Source organism: Delphinus delphis, chromosome 8 (genome assembly GCF_949987515.2).
Source record: "Delphinus delphis chromosome 8, mDelDel1.2, whole genome shotgun sequence".
Lineage (NCBI taxonomy): Eukaryota > Metazoa > Chordata > Mammalia > Artiodactyla > Delphinidae > Delphinus > Delphinus delphis.
Window position 1 is genome coordinate 39,958,870 of NC_082690.1, and position 20,891 is coordinate 39,979,760.

General features: G+C 46.7%; 1 protein-coding gene across 1 annotated transcript; it reads left to right on the top strand.

Annotated features, from left to right (window-relative positions):
• The first annotated feature begins 739 nt into the window (after positions 1-739).
• On the top strand, positions 740-5,159 carry LOC132430229 (uncharacterized). Its single transcript, XM_060019649.1, has 5 exons — positions 740-764; positions 3,809-3,853; positions 3,963-4,056; positions 4,486-4,793; positions 4,946-5,159. Exons 1-5 carry the CDS (start codon positions 740-742, stop codon positions 5,134-5,136), a joined length of 663 nt encoding a protein of 220 aa, XP_059875632.1. The 3' UTR covers positions 5,137-5,159.
• Positions 5,160-20,891: the final 15,732 nt, after the last annotated feature.

Sequence of the window (20,891 nt, forward strand, 5' to 3'; positions counted from 1 at the left end):
CCTCTCCCGTTGCGGAGCACAGGCTCCAGACGCGCAGGCTCAGCGGCCATGGCTCACGGGCCCAGCCGCTCCGCGGCATGTGGGATCTTCCCGAACCGGGGCACGAACCCATGTCCCCTGCATCGGCAGGCAGATTCTCAACCACTGCGCCACCAGGGAAGCCCTCCTCTGCTTTTTAATGAGCTGTTGGTAAATGTTTATTAGGGCAGAGGGGGACACAGTCCCACAAGCCAGAAGCTCTGACGATCCAGGTCGCCATCAGCCCATGACCAAACAGCCTCTGGGTCGGAGCGAATGTACTTGGACCTACACCGGGTTCCTCTACCAGGCAGAAACCTGCTTTGCAGACGACACAGGGCAGTGGCCCTGAAACTGACCCTCCCCTCCCCACCTTCTGTGACTTGGGACAGATCATGTGGCTTTTCCATCCAAACGTAAGGTTTCACTTTGTTACTGGATGTCCTTTTATTTTCGTTGTTTTTTTTTCCTTTCTTCATATCCATGTTACAACTAGTGCTAACACTGCAAGTGTCTAAACAATTTCTTTCTGAGTTATACTTGATGGAGACATAAGACTCTCTCTCTTGCTTGGATTCCTTCAAGTCACTTGCCCCACCCTCAGAAAGCTTTGCCTTCCTTACATATACGCCCAGAGAGGGGCTCAGGACGGGAGCTGCACTTTTCCTTGGCCTCTGTTGCCACCTGCAGGATCATTTGGGGGAGAGTTCAAGGACGCTGGATGGCGGCACAAAGAGAAGGCAAAGGTAGCGTGGAGTCTTTGGGCTTCACCGGTTGTCAAGAGGTTTCATAAGGCACGACCTCATCGCCTCTCTGGCGCTCCAGATCCAATATTTAATTAGCTGCATGGCTTTGCGCAGTCACTTCTGCGAGTCTATTTCCTCATCTCTGAAACAGTATTTGATATCCATAAAATCGCTTTGATAGTGATTATTGGGGGGTCACTCATTCATTTATGTGTTTATGAAGCAAATACCACATCGGATACAAAGACATGAAAAATAAAAAAGATTTCCTGGAGGAAATCACAGTCTTACCGTGGCATCAGTCAAACACATAGGAAACTGTCCGTTGTTGTGAGAGAGGTATGACCAAAGTGTCGTGGGAAGTAAGTGGTGACTAACTCCGTCTGGTGCAAGCAGGGAAGGTTTCACAGTGGAAGTACCACACGAGCTGGATTTGGAAAAACAAACTGCAGTTGACCAGAATTCAGAAGAATGCACAGGAGTCATCCACCATATAAAGAAGAGGGGAAAGGACATTCCAGACAGAGGGAGCAATGAACCAAAATGCTTTGACGCAGCTTGCTCTAGAAAGTTCCCAAGGAGTGAATGAACTTTCGCATCCTGCAGCAGCCTTGGTAGGAGAGAAGTGTGAGGAGAGAGAATTTTTCTAACTTCAAAGCCAGGAGGCAGCCGCTCACGCTGCCTGTGGCAAGGCCCAGTCCTGGCAGGAGTCTAGGATGCAAAAGAGGAAGAGGAACAGACCATTCAAGGCAGGATTGGGAAGTTCGCTCATGACCCGGGCACTCACCACGTGGCCTTGGCTAAGTGACCCATCCTCTCCATGCTTCAGTTTCCTTATTTGCAAATGGAGATGATAATACCCACCTCAAGAGTGTCCTTGCAAGATGCAAGCAAAATCAGTAACCCAGTGCCTGACACGGACATACGCAGATACATAAGCCAGTGGAATTACTATCAGAGGTGAGCCTTCAGGAAGTTATTTGACCTCCCGAAGCCCACGTTCCTCACCCATAAAATGAGAATAACAATGTTTGGCCTGCACGCATCAGGAATTTATTGTGACGATACCATCAAGAAATATAAGCTGTAAAGTTCATATAAACCTGAGTTACAAACAAGAGAGAAGAGGATGAGATCATCGAACCTACTTTTTTTTTTTTTTTTTTTTTGCAGTACGCGGGCCTCTCAGTGTTGTGGCCTCTCCCGTTGCGGAGCACAGGCTCCGGACGCACAGGCTCCACGGCCATGGCTCACAGGCCCAGCCGCTCCGCGGCATGTGGGATCTTCCCGGACCGGGGCACAAACCTGTGTCCCGTGCATCGGCAGGCGGACCCTCAACCACTGCGCCACCAGGGAAGCCCTCGAACCTACATTTTTAAGGTACACTGAGCGCCTGCTACTTGTAAGGCATTTTCACTTTTGTGACCTCATTTAACTTTTCCTGAAGACAACCTTCTGAGGTGAGTACCACGTTTATTTTCATTTTACGTGTGATGCAAGTAAGAGTCATTTACCAGATGGTAAATGGTTTGTCCATTTACCAGATGCTCTCTGAGCAGGCCCTGTGCCTGAGCCATGAGCCAGAGAGGATCATGGGAGCTGTGATGTGCACGATGGTGCCTTGGGCTCAGGGCTGGACTCCTGTGTCTCACTCATCCTCTCGCTGATCTCTCCATCCTTAGGGTTTTCAGCACCACCTATATTTATCCCGACAACCCCCCATTTCCATCTCCAGCCCAGCCCTCCCGAGACACGAGTGTCTGCCTAGCCAACCTCTCCACTGGCTTTTCTAATAGATACCTCACCCTGAATATGTCCAAAATACAGCTCTACTCCACCTTTCCTCCACAGTCTTCCAGTCTCATTCAGCAGCAGCTCTATCCTTCCAACTGCTTGGAGTCACCTTCGATTTCCTTCATACCTCACAGGAGGGCAGGAATCTTTTTTCTACTACTTTGAAAACTACATCCAGAATCTGAGCACCTCTTTCCACCCCTGCCCCGAGAGAACCTCCCCGGATCATCACCATGGCCCTCATTTTGTTGTTACCTCCTATTCACAGCCAAGTGTGATCCTTGTGAAGAGTAAGTATCCACCTGTTGGGCAAAACCCACGAATGGGTCCCCGTATCATTCACATTAGAGCCTATAAAATGTCTGCAAAGCCCTATACAATCGGCCCCCTTCCAACAGACATGCTCTAGTTATTATATGTATTGCTTATTGTCTGACTACAAGCTCGGCCAGGGGTCCTATACTGGCACATAGAAATACGCCTTGAACGGATAAAATGACTGTACAAGTGTTTGATTACTTATAGGAAATGCTATGAACAAGACGTGCTTCTCTAAAAGGAAATTCACAGGGAGCGAGCCAGAATCCAGCTGTCTTACAGCTCCAAGCCCAGAGCTCATCCCCTAAGGAAGACAGTGTGCAACCCAGTGCCTGGCACAGAGCAGGGGCTCCCACAAGCTAGCTGAACTGGAAAATGAAGGGATTTCAGAAAGCAGGGAAAGTCTTCCCTCACCCTCTTGCAGAGGCTGCTCAGCCGTCCTGCTCTCTCTTTCTCTGTCTCCCTGCATGCGCCCATGCACACACACCAACGCCCTCCCTCCCTGGGCCTGCTTTCCTTCAGGTGGGGGCCTTGTGGCTCCTTAAAATGTGAACAGCTCTCAGGAGGGGGAATAAAAGGAGAGTCACCAGGACGGAGTCAGCTCACACTGGCTGTGCTAGAGAGGACATGCGCAGGGACCCTCTCCCCTAAGCCTTACTGCGAGTGAGGGGGAAGCCAGCACTGCTGGATCTTCTGGAGGACCCCGATGAGGAAAGGGAACGTCATGGCTGTAAACAGGGCAGACATAAGTCCCACCTCAGCGGTTGGGTGGAGAGAGGAGACGTGCCCAGGAGCCCTCGAGAACGTAGAATAAGGTTGCCCTCTGCCGGTAAACCTGTGAAATCAGCCCACAGAGGAAGATTGCAGAGATACATGTGCAAAAAACAGCCCGACTAAACCGTAACCTGAGTGCGTGTATTAACACACCTCAGATGGGGCGCATCACAAAAGAGAGGGGGAAGGGGACACGGATCTAGGTAAGGGCGAGCCTTATGGGGCTCACGGAAGTATCTGGTCACGTTGAGATGGGTTAACAGACTGTCCGAGCCTAATGTCCCCATACCTTTTATTCATCTAACTCTCCAGCTCTGAGTTCACCGTTTTCCAGCAACTTCGCCGGCTCCGGCCTCCCACTGGGCTTGCCAGCAGCGAGGAGACGCACCTGCAGGCGAACTCACAGGTGTGGACCCCAGCCTCCCTTTCTCGGTGTACGTGAATAAATGACGCTCCACGTGGCTAGCACAGCCCAGCCCTTCCCAGGCGGGTCACCAGTGCTGTGTGGGCGCCGCGCACAGGTAGGATCCAGAAGGGGCGAGCGGGGCTCGGATCCCGGAGCCGAGGGCTGGCCTCCGACGCCCCAGCCGCCTTCCCGAGCTGGGATCGGGTTCCACCCGGGTCTCCAGCGGGTCCAAGGGGGGCCCAGAGGGTAACGCAGAATTGGGTAGATGAGAGCGCAACTTTCTGGGAAGAGTCTAAGGCTTCCTTCCCTCTGATGCTCAAAGGCTACCAGTCCTTGGAAGGGGAGGAAGGGCACGATCCGGCCAGCGGGAAGGAGTCTGGCTCTCCCATCTGGACTCGGCCTACTTCTTTGACCTCATCCTCCCCGCAGTGCCGAGTGTCACCAGAGATGCAGGGAGCGGGTGGGTGTCGGGAGCGGCGGGGGGAGGACCCCAGACCCGCAGGCGGGCACGGCCGACAGCGATCACAGGGAAGAAAGATTCTCTCAAATCCCCGTTCCCTCCTCTTTCGAGCCCTGGCCTCGGGAAGGGAGCCCCGGAGGCAGCGGACAAGCCCCCAGGGAACTGGGTGGCGACCCAGCCGCCCTCCTCCAAGCGGAGACGCCCTCCCCACCACCGCCGTCGTGGGGCTGGGAAGTTGTCAAAGGAGGCGCCGCGTGTCCTTGTAGAAGGGAACGAGGTGTGTGTGTGTGTGTGTGTGTGTGTGTGTGTGTGTGTGTGTGTGTGTGTGTGTGTGTGTGTCTATTTTTCCATCTCCCGGTACTACAGTGGGGTGAGGGTAGCTTAAGTTTATCCCGGTTTCGGTCCTGTGAGCCGTAACATCTTTTTCAGGCGCCGAAGAAAACAGGCTGAGTGGGGCTGGGAAAGGAGCGCAGTTGCCGAGAGGAAGGGGCCTGGAGGTCACCATGCCGCCTCCCCGGGGACCTCGGAACTTGGTGCGGCCACACCGCCGGCGGGACAAGACTCGATCCCGCCCAGGAAAGGGAGCGGTTTTCTCTCCGGCCCACCCCAAGGGAAAATAAACGGCCTCTGGCGCTTTGCTGCATTCCTGATTTTTAACAAAACTATTGTTGGAGGTTGGCCCCCGTGCTTGCTCCTCGGCGGGAGCAAACCTGCCCACTCCCGGGCCCGCGGCGGAGCCAGCGCCGCCCAGCCGGCAGGCCGGGAACAATGCCTCTTTGTAGCGGGCCCTCGAGGCAGCTGCGGCCCGCCACGCCCAGGGCCCTCCCCTTAGAGAATTCCGAAAGCAGTCGCAAGCCCTGCTCTTCCTCGAGGTCTCGACCTCGGAAGAAAGCAAAGCATCCTTCCTAATCCTTCCGAGGGGGTGAGAGAGAAGGGAACTAACTTTTCCTGCGCCCCGTGTGTGCCAGCCCTTGAATCCTCCCTGGCAGTCTTGTCCAGAGGAATTATAACCCGCCTTTGGTTTCTGTGCCTTGTGCCAGGTCCCACAATGGTAAATGGCAGAGGGGATCTCAAACTCGGCGCTAAGAGAAATTATATATACATATTTTTTTTCTTTTCACCACCCAGGGTTGAGGATTAAAGCCATTTTGACATTGTCCCTGGCATTTGCTTGACTCCAGTTCTTCCATATGCCCCAAGAAATAACATCTTTCCACCCCCTCTTTCACGCACCTCCTTGGTTGCCTGAGAGCAGTGGTCACAGTGTGACTGTTTGGGGGGGTTCCTGCCTCCTCGTTCGGTTCTGAGAGGGCAGTGCCGTCTGTTTTTTGGGTGTGCTTCCAGAATGGTCCTCTTCTCTCCGGCTCTGGCTTGTCAACCCTCACTCAATGCTCGCACCCATCTCTCAGTGCACTGCCAGGACCTGGGAGCACCTAGTCCCTCCCAGCCACCTTGCAGAAGGGCAGAGCCTCAGGGCTCCCATCCTTTGAGGGGCTATTGGCAGCATCCACACAGGATAGAGCCAGTCCCAGGCCAAGGATGATTGCCAAAGGCACGGGGCAGTGGGTGCTGGCTGTGGGGTCACTAAGGGACTACAGGCCCAAAGTAGAGACTGAATAGCTTCTTGGGTGAATACTGACATGGGGGTGCTGGTTATTTGCGGGGAGGCAAAAATGCGGTGCTGGCACTCACAGCTCCATACATTACAAACGTCTTCCCCGACCCCACCCCACCCCTTTCCCTGCATTCTTCCTCTATTTGCACTGGCTGTGAACCACTTCTTGCCAAATGACTCAGTACAGATGGGAAGTTTAATTTATTTGAGGGAGGCCTGTATGCTATTTGGATACCAACAGTCACCAAAAAAAAAAAATTGAACTACCTAAATAAAGATAAAATGCCCAGTACTGGTAACTGATCGATGCAAAATTTGCAGCCCCTGATGGACCCTGAATGTTTGGATCAATCAAAAGCAAGACCAGGGCAATATATGTGGGGTTCATGGACCTCAGTAATTTTGAGGCAAGACGGTCAAGTGAAAAGTGTGTAGGCTCCAACCTGGCTTAGAATACCAGTTCTGACACAAGCTGTGTGATCTTGGACCAGTTACTCAAGCTCTCAGAGCTTCAGATTCATCTTCTACAAAAATAGAAATAATAATTCTTTATTTTGGCACGGTTATTGTGAAGAGTAAAGGAAATAACATATTTGAAAGTTCCTGTAGTACAGAGAGTGTTCATTTTATTGTTGAAAATTCTATCAGTAGGGGCTTCCCTGGTGGCACAGTGGTTAAGAATCTGCATGCCAATGCAGGGGACACGGGTTCGAGCCCTGTTTCAGGAAGATCCCACATGCTGTGGAGCAACTAAGCCTGTGCGCCACCACTACTGAGCCCATGTGTCATAACTACCGAAGCCCACGCACCTAGAACCTGTGCTCTGCAACAAGAGAAGCCACCACAATGAGAAGCCCGCGCACCGCAACAAAGAGCAGCCCCTGCTCGCTGCAACTAGAGAAAGCCTGCGCATAGCAACAAAGGCCCAACGCAGTCAAAAATAAATAAATAAAAATAAAAATTTTAAAAATAAATTAAAAAAGAAAATTCTATTAGAATTGAAGCCAAAACTGATTTCTGTGATCACGTGTTTAAAACCTCTGGAAAGACAAGCCACCAGAGGTCTTTGGGTGCCTCAGGCAGGATCTGCAGGTATGAGAAGGGAGAAGGAGAAGGTAGAATGAGGTCTGGGGGTTCAGGGACTTATGTCCCTCTTGGTTTCCCAGTTTGGGTGCAGAGGGAGGAAGCATGGTGTTCTGGCAGCATGAGTATGTTTTGGCAACATTTCAAAAATTGTCCCCCTTTTCTGATCAACCTGCCCAACTCCAGTCTCTTCCCTTCTCTCCTCCCTTCACTCCTTTCTCCTTCCCTTCCTATTTCTTCCCACACCCATGAGATTGCAATTAGTCCTTTTGAATCTCAATTTCCTCCTCTGAAAAGCTTGTAATAAGAGTAGTTCAAAGACCTAAATGTAAGGTCAGACACTATAAAACTCTTAGAAGAAAACATAGGTAGAACACTCTGACCTAAATCGCAGCGATATCTTTTTTAATCCACTGCCTAGAGTAATGAAAATAAAAACAAAAATAAACAAATGGGACCTAATTAAATTTAAAAGCTTCTGCACAGCAAAAGAAACCATAAATAAAATGAAAAGACAAACCAGAGAATGGGAGAAAATATTTGCAAATGAAGCAACCGACAAGGGATTAATCTCCAAAATGTAATACGTTCATGCAGCTCTATATCAAAAAAAAAAAAAATGAACAACCCAATCAAAAACCAGGCAGATGATCTAAGTAGCCATTTCTTCAAAGAAGACATACAGGGAGTTCCTTGATGGTCCAGTGGTTAGGACTCGGAGCTTTCACTGCCAAGGCCTGGGTTCTATCCCTGGGTGGGGAACTAAGATCCCACAAGCCAAACAGCATGGCCAAAACAAAAAGAAAGAAAGAAGAAGACATACAGATGGCCAAAAAGCACATGAAAAGATGCTAAACATCACTAATTATCAGGAAAATGCAAATCAAAACTACAGTGAGGTACCACCTCACACCAGTCAGAATGGCCATCATCACAAAATCTACAAACAATAATTGCTGGAGAGGGTGTGGAGAAAAGGGAACCCTCCTACACTGTTGGTGGGAATGTAAGCTGGTACAACCACTATGGAGAACAGTATGGAGCTTCCTTAAAAAACTAAAAATAGAACTACCATATGATCCAACAATTCCACTCCTGGGCATATATCCAGAGAAAACCATAATCCGAAAGTATACACGCACCCCAGTGTTCATTGCAGCACTCTTTACAATAGACAAGACATGGAAGCAACCTAAATGTCTATCAACAGAGGAATGGATAAAGAAGATGTGGGACATATACACAATGGAATATCACTCAGCCATAAAAAAGAATGAAATAATGCCATTTGCAGCAACATGGAGGGACCTAGAGATTATCATACTAAGTGAAGTCAGACAAGAGAAAGACAAGTATCTTATGATATCACTTATATGTGGAATCTAAAAAAATGGTACAAATGAACTTATTTACAAAACAGAAATAGAGTCACAGATATAGAAAACAAACTTATGGTTACTGGGGGGAAATGGGGAGAGGGATGAATTGGGAGACTGGGATTGACATATACACACTACTATACATAAAATAGATAACTAGGGACTTCCCTGGAGGTCCAGTGGTTGGGACTTCACCTTCCAATGCAGAGGGTGCAGGTTCGATCCCTGGTGGAGGAGCTAAGATCCCACATGCCTCGCGGCCAACAAACCAAAACATAAAACAGAAGCAGTATTGTAACAAATTCAGTAAAGACTTTAAAAAAAATTAGATAACTAATAAGGATCTACTGTACAGCACAGGGAACTCTGCTCAGTACTCTGTAATGACCTATATGGGAAAATAATATTAAAAAGAGTGGTTATATGTATATGTATAACTGATTCACTTTGCTGTACAGCAGAAACTAACACAACATTGTAAATCAACTATACTCCAATAAAAATTTTTTAAAAAAAGAGTAGTTCAGGGCTTCCCTGGTGGCGCAGTGGTTGAGAGTCCGCCTGCCGATGCAGGGGACACGAGTTCGTGCCCCGAACCGGGAAGATCCCACATGCCGCGGAGAGGCTGGGCCCGTGAGCCATGGCCGCTGAGCCTGCGCGTCTGGAACCTGGGCTCCGCAATGGAAGAGGGCACAACAGTGAGAGGCCCGCATACCGCAAAAAAAAAAAAAAAAAAAAAAAAGAGTAGTTCATAGGGTTGTAAAAAGGATTAAGTGAGATAACATATATTCAATAAATCAATCCTATTTCCCTTAAGTTGTCTCATCTTTTCCTCTTCTCTCTTGACTTCTAATTCTCCCTGCTCTCCTTCTTCCCGTTTCCCACAGAGACTGAATGCTGAGGACTGGGAAACATGCGGTTCCTTTATTCCATCCCACCCTCTTGGGCGGCTGCCCTTTGAAGATGACTGTCTTTATGATTAGCAATTTCTCATCACCGGCCTCTATGAGCGAACAGCTCCTGAATTATTTACTTTTAGGAACTCTTCATTGGGTGTGTGTCACAACTTGGAATCCTAGAGTAAATAAATTCAATACTGTAAGTTGATTCAATGTGGGGTCATGCCTAAGCTCAACAACATTAAAAATGTACCAGCTTGCCCTGAGGGCTCCTAGGACAGGTTACATAGAGGAAATTGGAGTGTTCATCTTAGCACTTTGCTTAGGCTTAGAGATCTGGCTTCTCCTTTTGAGGGGGGCACTGAATATTCTAGAGCCCTGCAGGAAAGACTCTCCTGGCCCAGAGCTAGGGCTGGCTGCCCTTACCCATCGCGATCCCTCCCCTCTGTGATGCTGCCTCCCTTTTACACTTCCCTCTGGATTGACCACTAATGCATTTGTTTATTCTGCAACCATCTACTGTGATGCCTGCTATGGTGGATAGGGTGGTAGTAAAGGTCCAGACCCCTTGCTCCTAATCGTGACAACTCTGAAGGGCTATGCCAGCTTCAGAGGGCTTCATGGACCTGCTGAGTTCTTTGTTCTGACTGCATCACAGCCCACCTTCTCTTTTGCCATGTCCTGTGTCTTTGCTTTCCCTCACAGGTGTGGTCCCTGAGCACTCCTCAGTTAACTTCCTTCATGCTAATCTCATCTCAGAGTCTGATCCCTGGGAGCCCAACTGCACCATGGAGCTGCATGGAAAGCACATGGAAAGTGGACTGGGACACACCTGTGTTTAAATCCTGCCTCTATCACTTAGTGACGGTGTGACTTTAGGCAAGTTATTTAACCTCTCAAAATTTCATTTTTCATCTGAAGGAAAAAGATTATTGTGAGGATTAAATGAGTTTATATATAGTGTGTAAGAACGTGGACCACTGGAGCAACTCAACGAATGTTAGTCCTTCCTTAAATAGTATTTCTCAAACATGACATCCCAGATCCCACTAGAACTATATTTCTAGTTTATAAATTATTATTATATTTCTAGTTTATAAATTTTAGTAGAATTTCTGTTTTTATATTCTTGAAATTAATCCTGTATCTTTGAAAGGGGTGACTCTTTCATTATTAAAGTTCTAGAACACTGTCTTAGGTCAAGCATAATGGTGAAGAAATCAGAAGGACTGTGGATCTGGTGATCTTAAATAAGCCAGCTAACGATATCACCTAGCTAATCGTTGCAAAAGTTCCTCACCTGTAGAACGGGTTATTAATAGTACATACTTAGGGCAGATGGTATCTTTCTTAAATGCCTACAACAGTGTTTCCCATCCCCACTGCTCTTCTGAAATGATCTTGCCATCAAAAGATGGAATCTAGTTCTCATCCTCTTGCATCTGGGCTGGCCTCAGTGACTTGCTTGAACATTAGAATGTAACAGAAGCAATTTCTGGGATTTCCAAGGCTAGATCATATGAGTCTAAGTCATTTTGTCTGGGTCTCTTATAACGTGCCCTGTTGGAACCCAGCCACCATACTGTGAGAAGCCCAAGCCCTGGGAGAGGTCGTGGTGTAGGCGTCGGCCGACAGCCAGCATCACTGCCAGCCAAGTGAAGGAGCCATCTTTGATGTCCAGAACCACTGGGCCTTCAAACGTATGTGGTCCCAGTCAACATCTGACTGCAGCCCCGTGAGACCCCAAAAAGTATGGCCCCACGGAGCCCAGCCAACCCACAAACCATGACAGATAATAATAAATTGTTGTTTTAAGCCATTAAATTATGGGGCAGTTTGTCAGGCAGCAACAGGAACCAAAATACTACCTCCTAGGTTTGTTGTGAGAAGTAAATGAGGTAATGCATGCAAATCGATTAGCAAAGTGCTCGGTTAGGGATTACTACACTTATAGAAAAAGGCAAGCTGATTTATATGGGAGCTAAAACATGGGTACAAATAAACTCAATCCTAAGCAGACATCGTCTGATTCAATATTTAGTGAGCACCTGTCACATGCCAGGCTCTCTCTATAATCAGAAAACCTCAGAGTAGAAAGGAATCTTCTAGTTCAACCTCCCACCGAGTGAGGACATTCCTTCTTGAATGTTTGCTTAACCCAACAATTATTTACTAACCCCTGCTCTGTGCCGGGAAGGGTGGTAGATGGTAATGCTGGGAAATCAAACACAAAGATGCCTAAGACTCAGTCCAGGGCCAGAGGCGAACACGTGGACAGTTTCTGCACAGCGTACCATCTGTGGAGAAGAGGGACACATTCCCCAGCATTGAATGGGGTGAATCATTTCATTGTCGGCCAGCTCTGGTGATTTCACCTCCCTGTGCACTGGCTCCTGCTGCTGTATTTTCTGTGTATCAACCTGTAGTTTGAATGGCAGTTCTCAGGCTCTTTGTCTTCTTGCTCCATATCCTGAAGTTGACTATTTACACATCCACTTACCCACCTCTGCTCATGCTGACCCTCATCAGGGGCACATGAACACCAGCATGGGCTCTTTGAGGGCAGTACCTGGGTCCTGTTCATTGTTGGAGCCCCAGCTCCTAGATCAACCAGGAAGAAAGGAGGAGGAGAAGGGGGAGGAGGGGGAGAAGGGGGAGGAGGAGGAGGGGGAGGAGGAGGAGGAGGAGGGGGAGGAGGGGGAGGAGAAGGAGGAGGAGGGGAGGAGGGGGAGGAGGCGGGGAGGGGGAGGGGGAGGAAGGGGAGGAGTAGGGGAGAAAACAAAAGACAACAAAAACAAACAAAATTGCATCCTGTTATGTGTGGGTTCAGAAAAATGACAAAAATTCCTTTAATTAAGTTCATTTCAAACAAGGACAGCAGGGAAAATTACCAGCATAAGCTGCATTCTCAAGCTTCAAGGGAGTCTAAGTTTTTAATAGGCTGGGGTTTTAATAGACAGGTGAAACCAGTTTCTGAAAAAGTTCACTTTGAGTTCATTCCAGCCAGGTAGTTAATAGCTGCTACAGTTTATTTGCTGTCACTGTTTCCCACACACAGCCCTGTTTTATGGCTTCTTAAAATTACCTTTAAAAAGTGTTTCACAAACCATGAGCTTTACACAAATCTACGGGTTAGAATTTTTATTTTAAATGATAAGTATAAGTTCTGTGGCACATCTGAGAACGCTGTTGTCTTCTCTTGAGAAACAGGAAGAGAACACTGTATAACCCACCAGGGCAGAGCACACAGCCACCTGAGCTGGGCCTGTTCTTCCCAGCCTAACTCACCTGCTGAGAGCCCCACCCACACCTCACAGGCATGGGGAGCAGGAGCCCTGGGCATGAATAGACCAACATTTGCTTCATTTCTTTATAGTTTCCCCTTCATATAAGTCAGACCCCTTCTCCTGCTCATTCTCTTCCTCCTTATTTGAAAATGTTATCACTTGTTTGTATTAGTGTTTCTCTGAATGGTTGTAATTATAGTTTACATGAAACATAGCACAGGGCTCTTTTATTTATTTGTTTATTTTTTGTTGTTGCTACAGTGTATTCATAACATGGGGGGGAGGGGAGGACACCCCCAAACTCTGGTCTTGACTGTACCCTTCACTGATGCCAGAAGTTCAAGCTGAGGGCCTTTGTGATTTTTTTTTCTCTAATAAATGTGCATTTGTTTAATTAAGAAAAGTAAAAGAGAGAAAAACCCTAACCATAACAAACTCTCGATGTCCTAAGAGTATTGAAAAATCAGTGTTTCCTCTATACTGAAATATCTGAGAAGCTGAGGGTGCCCCTAGTTAGAACTCCAGTCCCAAGTTCTTCTAGGATAAGAGTTGGTGCCCAATAAATTGCTGCTGGTCTGGGGGAGCCCCGATTGTTAGCTGAGGCAGATGTAGCAGCTGGGTCTTTACACCCTTATGACCGTACCCTCAGTCACAAGAGTTACATATCCTCAACACTCCTCTTACCGGCAAGTTCTTCTACTACCTTCTTGCTTACAAACCTGCAAAATGCTTTAGTTCAAAAATACTGGATCTATCTACTCCATCCTGTGATATCCAGGCCAGATTTCAAATCTGTTGGGAGGAGGTGCCAGGCCACTGCCACAAGGCTTCCCTTTATTTTTCATGTTCTCCTTGGGCGTATTATTCTCAATGAATTTGGCCATAGATCCCCGTTTTCCCCTGAGCAACCAATCCAAGTAACATTCCAGTGGCATCTGCATCTCCATCATTGTTTCCTCTACATTCTGTTATTCTGGCTCCTTACCCCACTTGGCAGACTCCCCCAATCTTCTCTGCTTTTCTCCTTTGCTACAAACAATCCAGTTTCAAGTTCCTCATCTGATTGGGTTTATCTTAAAATATGGCTTTGGCATTTTAGAATTCATCTTCAAACTCCATGATTCCTTCATCTCACTTCCCAAGGTTCTATGATTCTCACTGTGTGTCAGTTAATATGAAGTCTGTTTGAGACCCAGAAAACCTGTACCCAGCCTTATTTCCAGGAGGTTGACCCATCCAGAATGAGTGAGGTCAGGTTTGAAACAGAAAAGCTCGTCTCCTGTTTCCTTTGGAGTCAGAATCAAAGCTCCATGGTCAAGGTCTATCCTACAAGGAAGATAGGTCTGGGTCAGAGGCCACCCTGCTTTCATTCCAGTGGGAAGTAGATCCCAAGCCATAACTTCCGGTTAGAGTTTATCTGAAATTCCCTATGTCTGGGAAAAGAGCCTTTGAAGTCATGAAGCTTCTTACTTCCAGAATAGGATTTTGCTTGCTTTTTTTTTTTATGGAGAAGAGAGTCTAAATTATATTTATATTTACTGTCCTTTGAAAATGACTGATGAGAGAGTCCTCAGAGGCTCTTTCTAGTATCTCACTACTTCTTTTGGTTTGGGGCAGGAAGTAATGGACATGAAAAGCCAAAACTGGGGAATCATGACATGTCCTGCTGGGTTGTAAAGAAGTGTCTGAGGAGTCAAAAGCCCTCCTGGATTGAGGTGTGTCTGGTCAGTATGACAGGTCTTCCTGGAGAGAGATGGATCTGGGAAGTCATGATAAGCTCTCCTAGGAAGAGCTGCATCTGGGGAATGTTGATATGTTCTCCTAGTTTGCATTGTTTCTGAGGAGTCAAGAGCCCTCTTAGACTGCAATGTGTCTGGAGGGTCATGATGGACACCCCTTGAGTGAGACGGGTCTGAGATATTTTGCTGAGCCCTCCTAGAATGAGAAGGATTTGGGAAATCATTGCATCCCTGCTAGAGAGAGATGGATCCACGGAGTCAGGACAAGAAAGCCTATGAAAAATCAGGCCTTCATTCTTGCTTCCATTTAGCATTGGTCCAAAAGACCTCCATCTGTTTTCCCATCAAGCAAGTCTCCATCATCTTCCTCTTTCTCCTTTCCCAGTTTAGTGGTAAAGATAGCTCACATCATGATCAACTCACATCATGGTGCACAACCTTCATCTTCCTCCCACTGACCCTGCCAGGCTTCAGCTGCTTTTTGCAACACTAGCAACTGAAAGATTGCAAAGATCTCTTAGGTAAAAGTGACACTTCAAATGCATGACTGCTGAGAGTGGTAGAGCCCTGCCCAGGGTAGTAGCATTTCGGGCTCCTGAGCTTTAACGGGCAAGGAGGAGAAACCACACCAGAGGGTGTTAAGTCCCAGAGCAAGATGATCTTCTAAAGAGCCCTGAGGGAAATGCAGCAGGTTGGGGCTCCACTTGGAGCCTCAGGGCTTCAGGAAACACTTCATGTAGTCCCTAAGAGGATCACCTCTATTTTTGTAAGCAGTGCATATAATGGGGTCAAGTTTAGCCGTGATCCAGAAACAGAAACAGACTCAGAGATATAGAGAACAGACTTGGGGTTGCCAAGGGGGAGGGTATTGGGGGAGGGATGGAGTGGCAGTTTAGGATTAGCAGATGTAAACTATTATATATAGAATGGATAAACAACAAGGTCCGACTGTATAGCACAGGGAACTTTATTTAATATCCTGGGACAAACCATAATGGAAAAGAATATTTTAAAAAAGAATGCATATATATGTATAACTGAATCACTTTGCTGTACAGCAGAAATTAACACAACATTGTACATCAACTCTACTCCAATTAAAAAAAAAAATGTTTAGCCACGATCACAGTGTTTACCTACACCCAGCTATGCCTGACTAGATATTAGGTCATTGTCCAATTGATTGACTGGGATACTCATTCAAGAGAGAGAATATTTGTGTGATGAGGGGTAGGAATAAAATCATTTTCATGTATAAGATCTGTTTACATTTTTCAGTAATTAAATCTAAAGAGGTCCTAGAGTTTCTTCACCGTTCAGTGCGTTTTCATTAAAACACTACCTCCCTCAGTAGGAGTGGATAGGGGTGGACATAGTTGCTCATTATTGAAAGTTGATTTCTTCTTTACTCTTTTCACTGACTCAGTCTAAGCCAACCCCTTAAAGTTGTTTTTACTTTGCCTTGCAAAGAAAGCAATAGTGTGCCCTTACATAATGTTAGTGTTTGGAGAACTGCCTAGAGAATATCTAGTTTCTCTAAGTGAGTGATTCTGCAGTTCAGTCCTAATGTAAGTGTCCTGGTGAGAGATGTGTGTTGATGGTCAGATCACCTTCCTTATCTTCTTTGTTCACCCCAACAGCTTGGAAGTTGGAGCAGCATGAAACACCTCTCCCAGGAAGGGCATGGCTCTGGGGCTTTGGCATGCGAGCGCTTGCTACAGTACCCGAAATCTGAAGCTGGACTTCACACCTGGCCTCCACGGCCTGCCATGGAGTTAGGAAGGAAGACACGATTGCTCACAACACTGCTGGTGTAACAGAGGCTGTTTTGGAAGCACCTTCTATGTGCCCATCAGTGGGCCAAGCGCATTTCATCTATTTTCTCACTTATAACACAATATTAGCTGGTAATAAATGAATAATTCTCCAGGGTCACATTGTTCTGGGAACAACGTAAGTAAACAAGCTGGGAGGCAAGGGCACTTGATGAACTGACAGATCAGAGGGTCAACCTGACCATGAGTTCCTTAAGGATGGATTCCTCATGTGACTCAATTTTATTCCTGCAGACCAAGGCACTGGAAGACTCAGAGGACAGTTTCTGGGCAGGTTAAACAGGCTGAAGGCAGCAAGAGGGGCTTAGGAGGCAGCACAGTCTAGCAGTTGAGCCAAAATCCTTCGTCCTTCTCAAAGGAAGATTGGATTTTCTCCGAGATTTCTCTGAATTTTCCATCTGGACCATTTTGCTGCAAACTGGCAAGGCTATGAGATTCCCCAAGACTACCTGGGCACATCCTCTCTTTGATGGAACACAGCTCTAATATTTTCAGGGTCCCCTCAATTCTTTTTTTTTTTTTTTTTTTTTTTTTTGCGGTACACGGGCCTCTCACTGTTGTGGCCTCTCCCGTTGCGGAGCACAGGCTCCGGACGCGCAGGCTCAGGGACCATGGCTCACGGGCCCAGCCGCTCCGCGGCATGTGGGATCCTCCCGGACCGGGGCACGAACCCGTGTGCCCTGCATTGGCAGGCGGACTCTCAACCACTGCGCCACCAGGGAAGCCCCCACTCAGTTCTTATGATCAGCACTACTCAATCTTGGTTTGCCTGCAGATGACTCTGCACAGTCTTTTGAAATCAAAGAACTCAAATGTAGGGGCTGGAATTGCTCAGGGAAGGCCAGAGTTAAGCACCTGTCCACATGGGGGATGAAATGGGCAGACACCCTGTTCTACAACCTCACCTCTAGTCAGAGTGGCTGAAGGCATTTGTAAATCTGCGTCCCCTCTTAAAGATAAGTGTTTTGGTAATAATTTTGCATTACAAAATCATTTCCCTTCTCAAAATGGGAACTTATGTTATTTTGAAATCCTTTACCCACTTAAAAAAATTTGGCAGTAAAAATACATATCAGTGAAAGATGTCATTTGGGAAAGATTGCATTCCTAATTTGCCTTTCTATGAACTCATTCCTTACAAAAAGATAAACTGTGACTTTATTTATTTTTTAAAATTTATTTTATTTTTTTATTTTTGGCTGCGTTGGGTCTTCGTTGCTGAGCGCGGGCTTTCTCTAGCTGCCGCGAGCGGGGGCTACTCTTCATTGCAGTGCGCGGGCTTCTCATTGCGGTGGCTTCTCTTGTTCAGGAGCACGGGCTCTAGGTGCGTGGGCTTCAGTAGTTGTGGCTTGCAGGCTTAGTAGTTGTGGCTCGCGGGCTCCAGAGCGCAGGTTTTGTACTTGTGGTGTATGGGCTTAGTTGCTTTGCGGCATGTAGGATCTTCCCAGACCAGGGCTCGAACCCGTGTCCCCTGCATTGACAGGCAGATTCTTAACCACTGCACCACCGAGGAAGCCCAAACTGTGACTTTACATAACAACGAAACTTTGACAACAATGTTCTTCTTAGGCATTTTTGTAATATGTACATATTAAGGATGTTTGCTGTCTGTCTGCCATATTACATTTATCAGTCTTCCCTTCTCCCTGACCAACTTGTACTGTAAGGCATACAAATACACAATTGTATTTTTGGTCTACCCTCCATGCCTAACACACAGCCTAGAGGACATGAAGTGTTCAACAGATGAATATTAACCAGAAACTCTAAAGGCAGATCACCCTACATTTTGCAACCTATCTGAAAACCCTATCTTATTTCATTAGGCTTATTTTCAGATTCTGAGGGAAAATATTTGTTTTGAAAACCCCATCACAAACATCCAGTCTCATCTCCAGATAGCACAGAAAATTCTAGAACAAAGACCCATTGTCTCCTGATTCCTGGCAGAGCCCTGCCTGATTTGGGATTGAGAGAGAATGTCTGCAGAGGGCACATGAGATATTTACTAAAATATTGAGCAGAGAGACATCCCCTTGGAGGAGAAAGCTTAGCTGGTTATAACTATGGGCTCTGAAGTTGGATTGTGGCATGTCAAGACCCAAGTTCACTCCTGGCTGTGTGACCTTGGACAAGGTGTTAACCTCCCTAATCCTCAGTGCCTTCCTTTGTAAAATTCCTTTGTAAAAAACAGACGTGCACTTCAGCAGAATGTCTAGAGTGTAAGTGTTCAAAGAATTTTAGCTATTATCGTTATGTTATGATTTCAGTACCAGCATGTCATGTACACAGCAAATCTAGTTTCTGGAAACTGTGCAGTGATGTCATTCCTCAGGTTTATCCAGCTTCCTACCAATTGAGTCTATGCCTTTGCTTCTACGTTCTATAAAACAATGAGATAAGCATGTAAATAATCATCCGTTTGTGTTTATAAGGCATGATCACATCCATGTTCTTATTTGATCCCCACAATATCTCTGTGGAAGTAAATGAGAAAGACCTTTTGATCTCCATTTTACAGGTGAGGTTAAATGGGGCGCAGTGGTTGAGAGTCCGCCTGCCGATGCAGGCGACGCGGGTTTGTGTCCCGGTCTGGGAGGATCCCACGTGCCGCGGAGCGGCTGGGCCCGTGAGCCATGGCGGCTGAGCCTGCGCGTCCGGAGCCTGTGCCCCGCATCGGGAGAGGCCACAACAGTGAGAGGCCCGCGTGCCGCAAAAAAAAAAAAAAAAAAAAAACGACTTTCCCAAACTAATAATAAATATAGAATAGAATGGGACTTAAAGCAATATCTTTCTCACTGTGTCTCTGGGCTGAGTAGAAAGAGCCTTGGCAAAAACAGCATCCCCCTAGTTAGAGTTCCTGACTGCCATGTTCGCTGCTCTATGCCACTGGCCACGTTTCGCCGCCATCACTGGGAGCATCGGGATAGGGGGGATTTCTCCTCTGCTTCCTGGGATTCTGGATCCACACTTTGCTGCCTTAGCTTTGAAGCCTAAGCATCTGGTATCAGCCTCTCATCCTGCCCAAGGTTGTACCGACAGGTGCTACTAGAAGGCAGCTTGCTGGGGCAAATCACACTGTTCCTACACATACAAGCCCTCCCAACTGACATCTTTATCTACGTTAAATATCATCAACATTCTCACCCAAGGCAGCTTTGAAAGGAAAGGAAGTCACAAGAAGGCATCAGGCTGCCTGGAGGAGATGGATAAACATTGGGGGTGAAGGGATGTTTCTATTCTGTGAAAGTCCAAGGTAGCTCCAGCTTCCAAGCAGCCAGACCTGAGCCCTGGGCACTGAGGCAATGGATTTGAGCACTTTGCATCCTTTTGGATGAGAATCAGCTCTGGTGGGAGCATTCCTTTCTGCTCTAGTCCACAAAGTAGGGAAGGACTCTCTCAAAGTACCTGGCACAGGACAACTGTAATGACCTAAAATCATAAAACCAACCCTAGCTGTACAACAGAAGTGTATATGAAGTTTTTAATAAACACCTATGCCTAGACCAATTCAATCAGAATCTTGCACCTGAGATCCAGGTAGCAGTATTTTTGTAGTTGTACTGATATACATTGTATTGTATACGTTATCTTATTGGTATATAATAAACAATTTGTCAGCATAAGTATACATCACCACTATCAAGATAATGAACACAGACATCACCACCTAAAGTTTCCTCATGCCCTTTGTAATCCTCCCCCATCCCACCACCAGGCAGACATTTATCTGCTTTCTGTTGCTATAGATTAGTTTCCATTTTCAAGAATTTTACACAAATGTAATCAAATGGTATTTTCTTTTTCTTCGGTCTGGCTTCATTAACTCAGAATTATTCTGAGATCTACCCATGTGGTTGTGTGTCAATTCCCTTTCACTGCTGAGTAGTATTCCATTCCTTTGTGTGGATATACCTCAATTTCTTTATCTATTCACCTGTCACTGAGCATTTGAGTTGTTTCCAGTTTGGGACTATTATAAACAAAACTGCTCTGAACACCCATGTACAAGTCTTCGTATGGATGTATGTTTTCTTTTCTCTTGCATAAATATTTAGGAGTGGAGTGACTGAACCATACAGTGGGTATATGTTTAACATTTTAAGATGTTGCCAAACAGTTTTGCAAGTGCTTGTACCAGTTTACATTTCCATCAACAGTTAATGAGAGTTCCAGTTGCCCTACATCCTCACCATTCTTGTGGGTGTGGGTGTATAATACATTTCACAGTGATTTTAATTTGAATTTCTATAATGACTAATGATGTTGAGAGCATATTTCATGTGCTTTTTTCCTTTTTTGACATACGTAGATCTTTTTTTTATGAATTTATTTATTTATTTTTGGCTGTGTTGGGTCTTTGTTGCTGTGCGTGGGCTTTCTCTAGTTGTGGCGAGCGGGGGCTACTCTTCGTTGCGGCGCACAGGCTTCTCATTGTGGTGGCTTCTCTTGTTGCAGAGCACGGGCTCTAGGATCGTGGGCTCAGTAGTTGTGGCGCACAGGCTGAGCTGCTCCGTGGCATGTGGGATCTTCCTGGA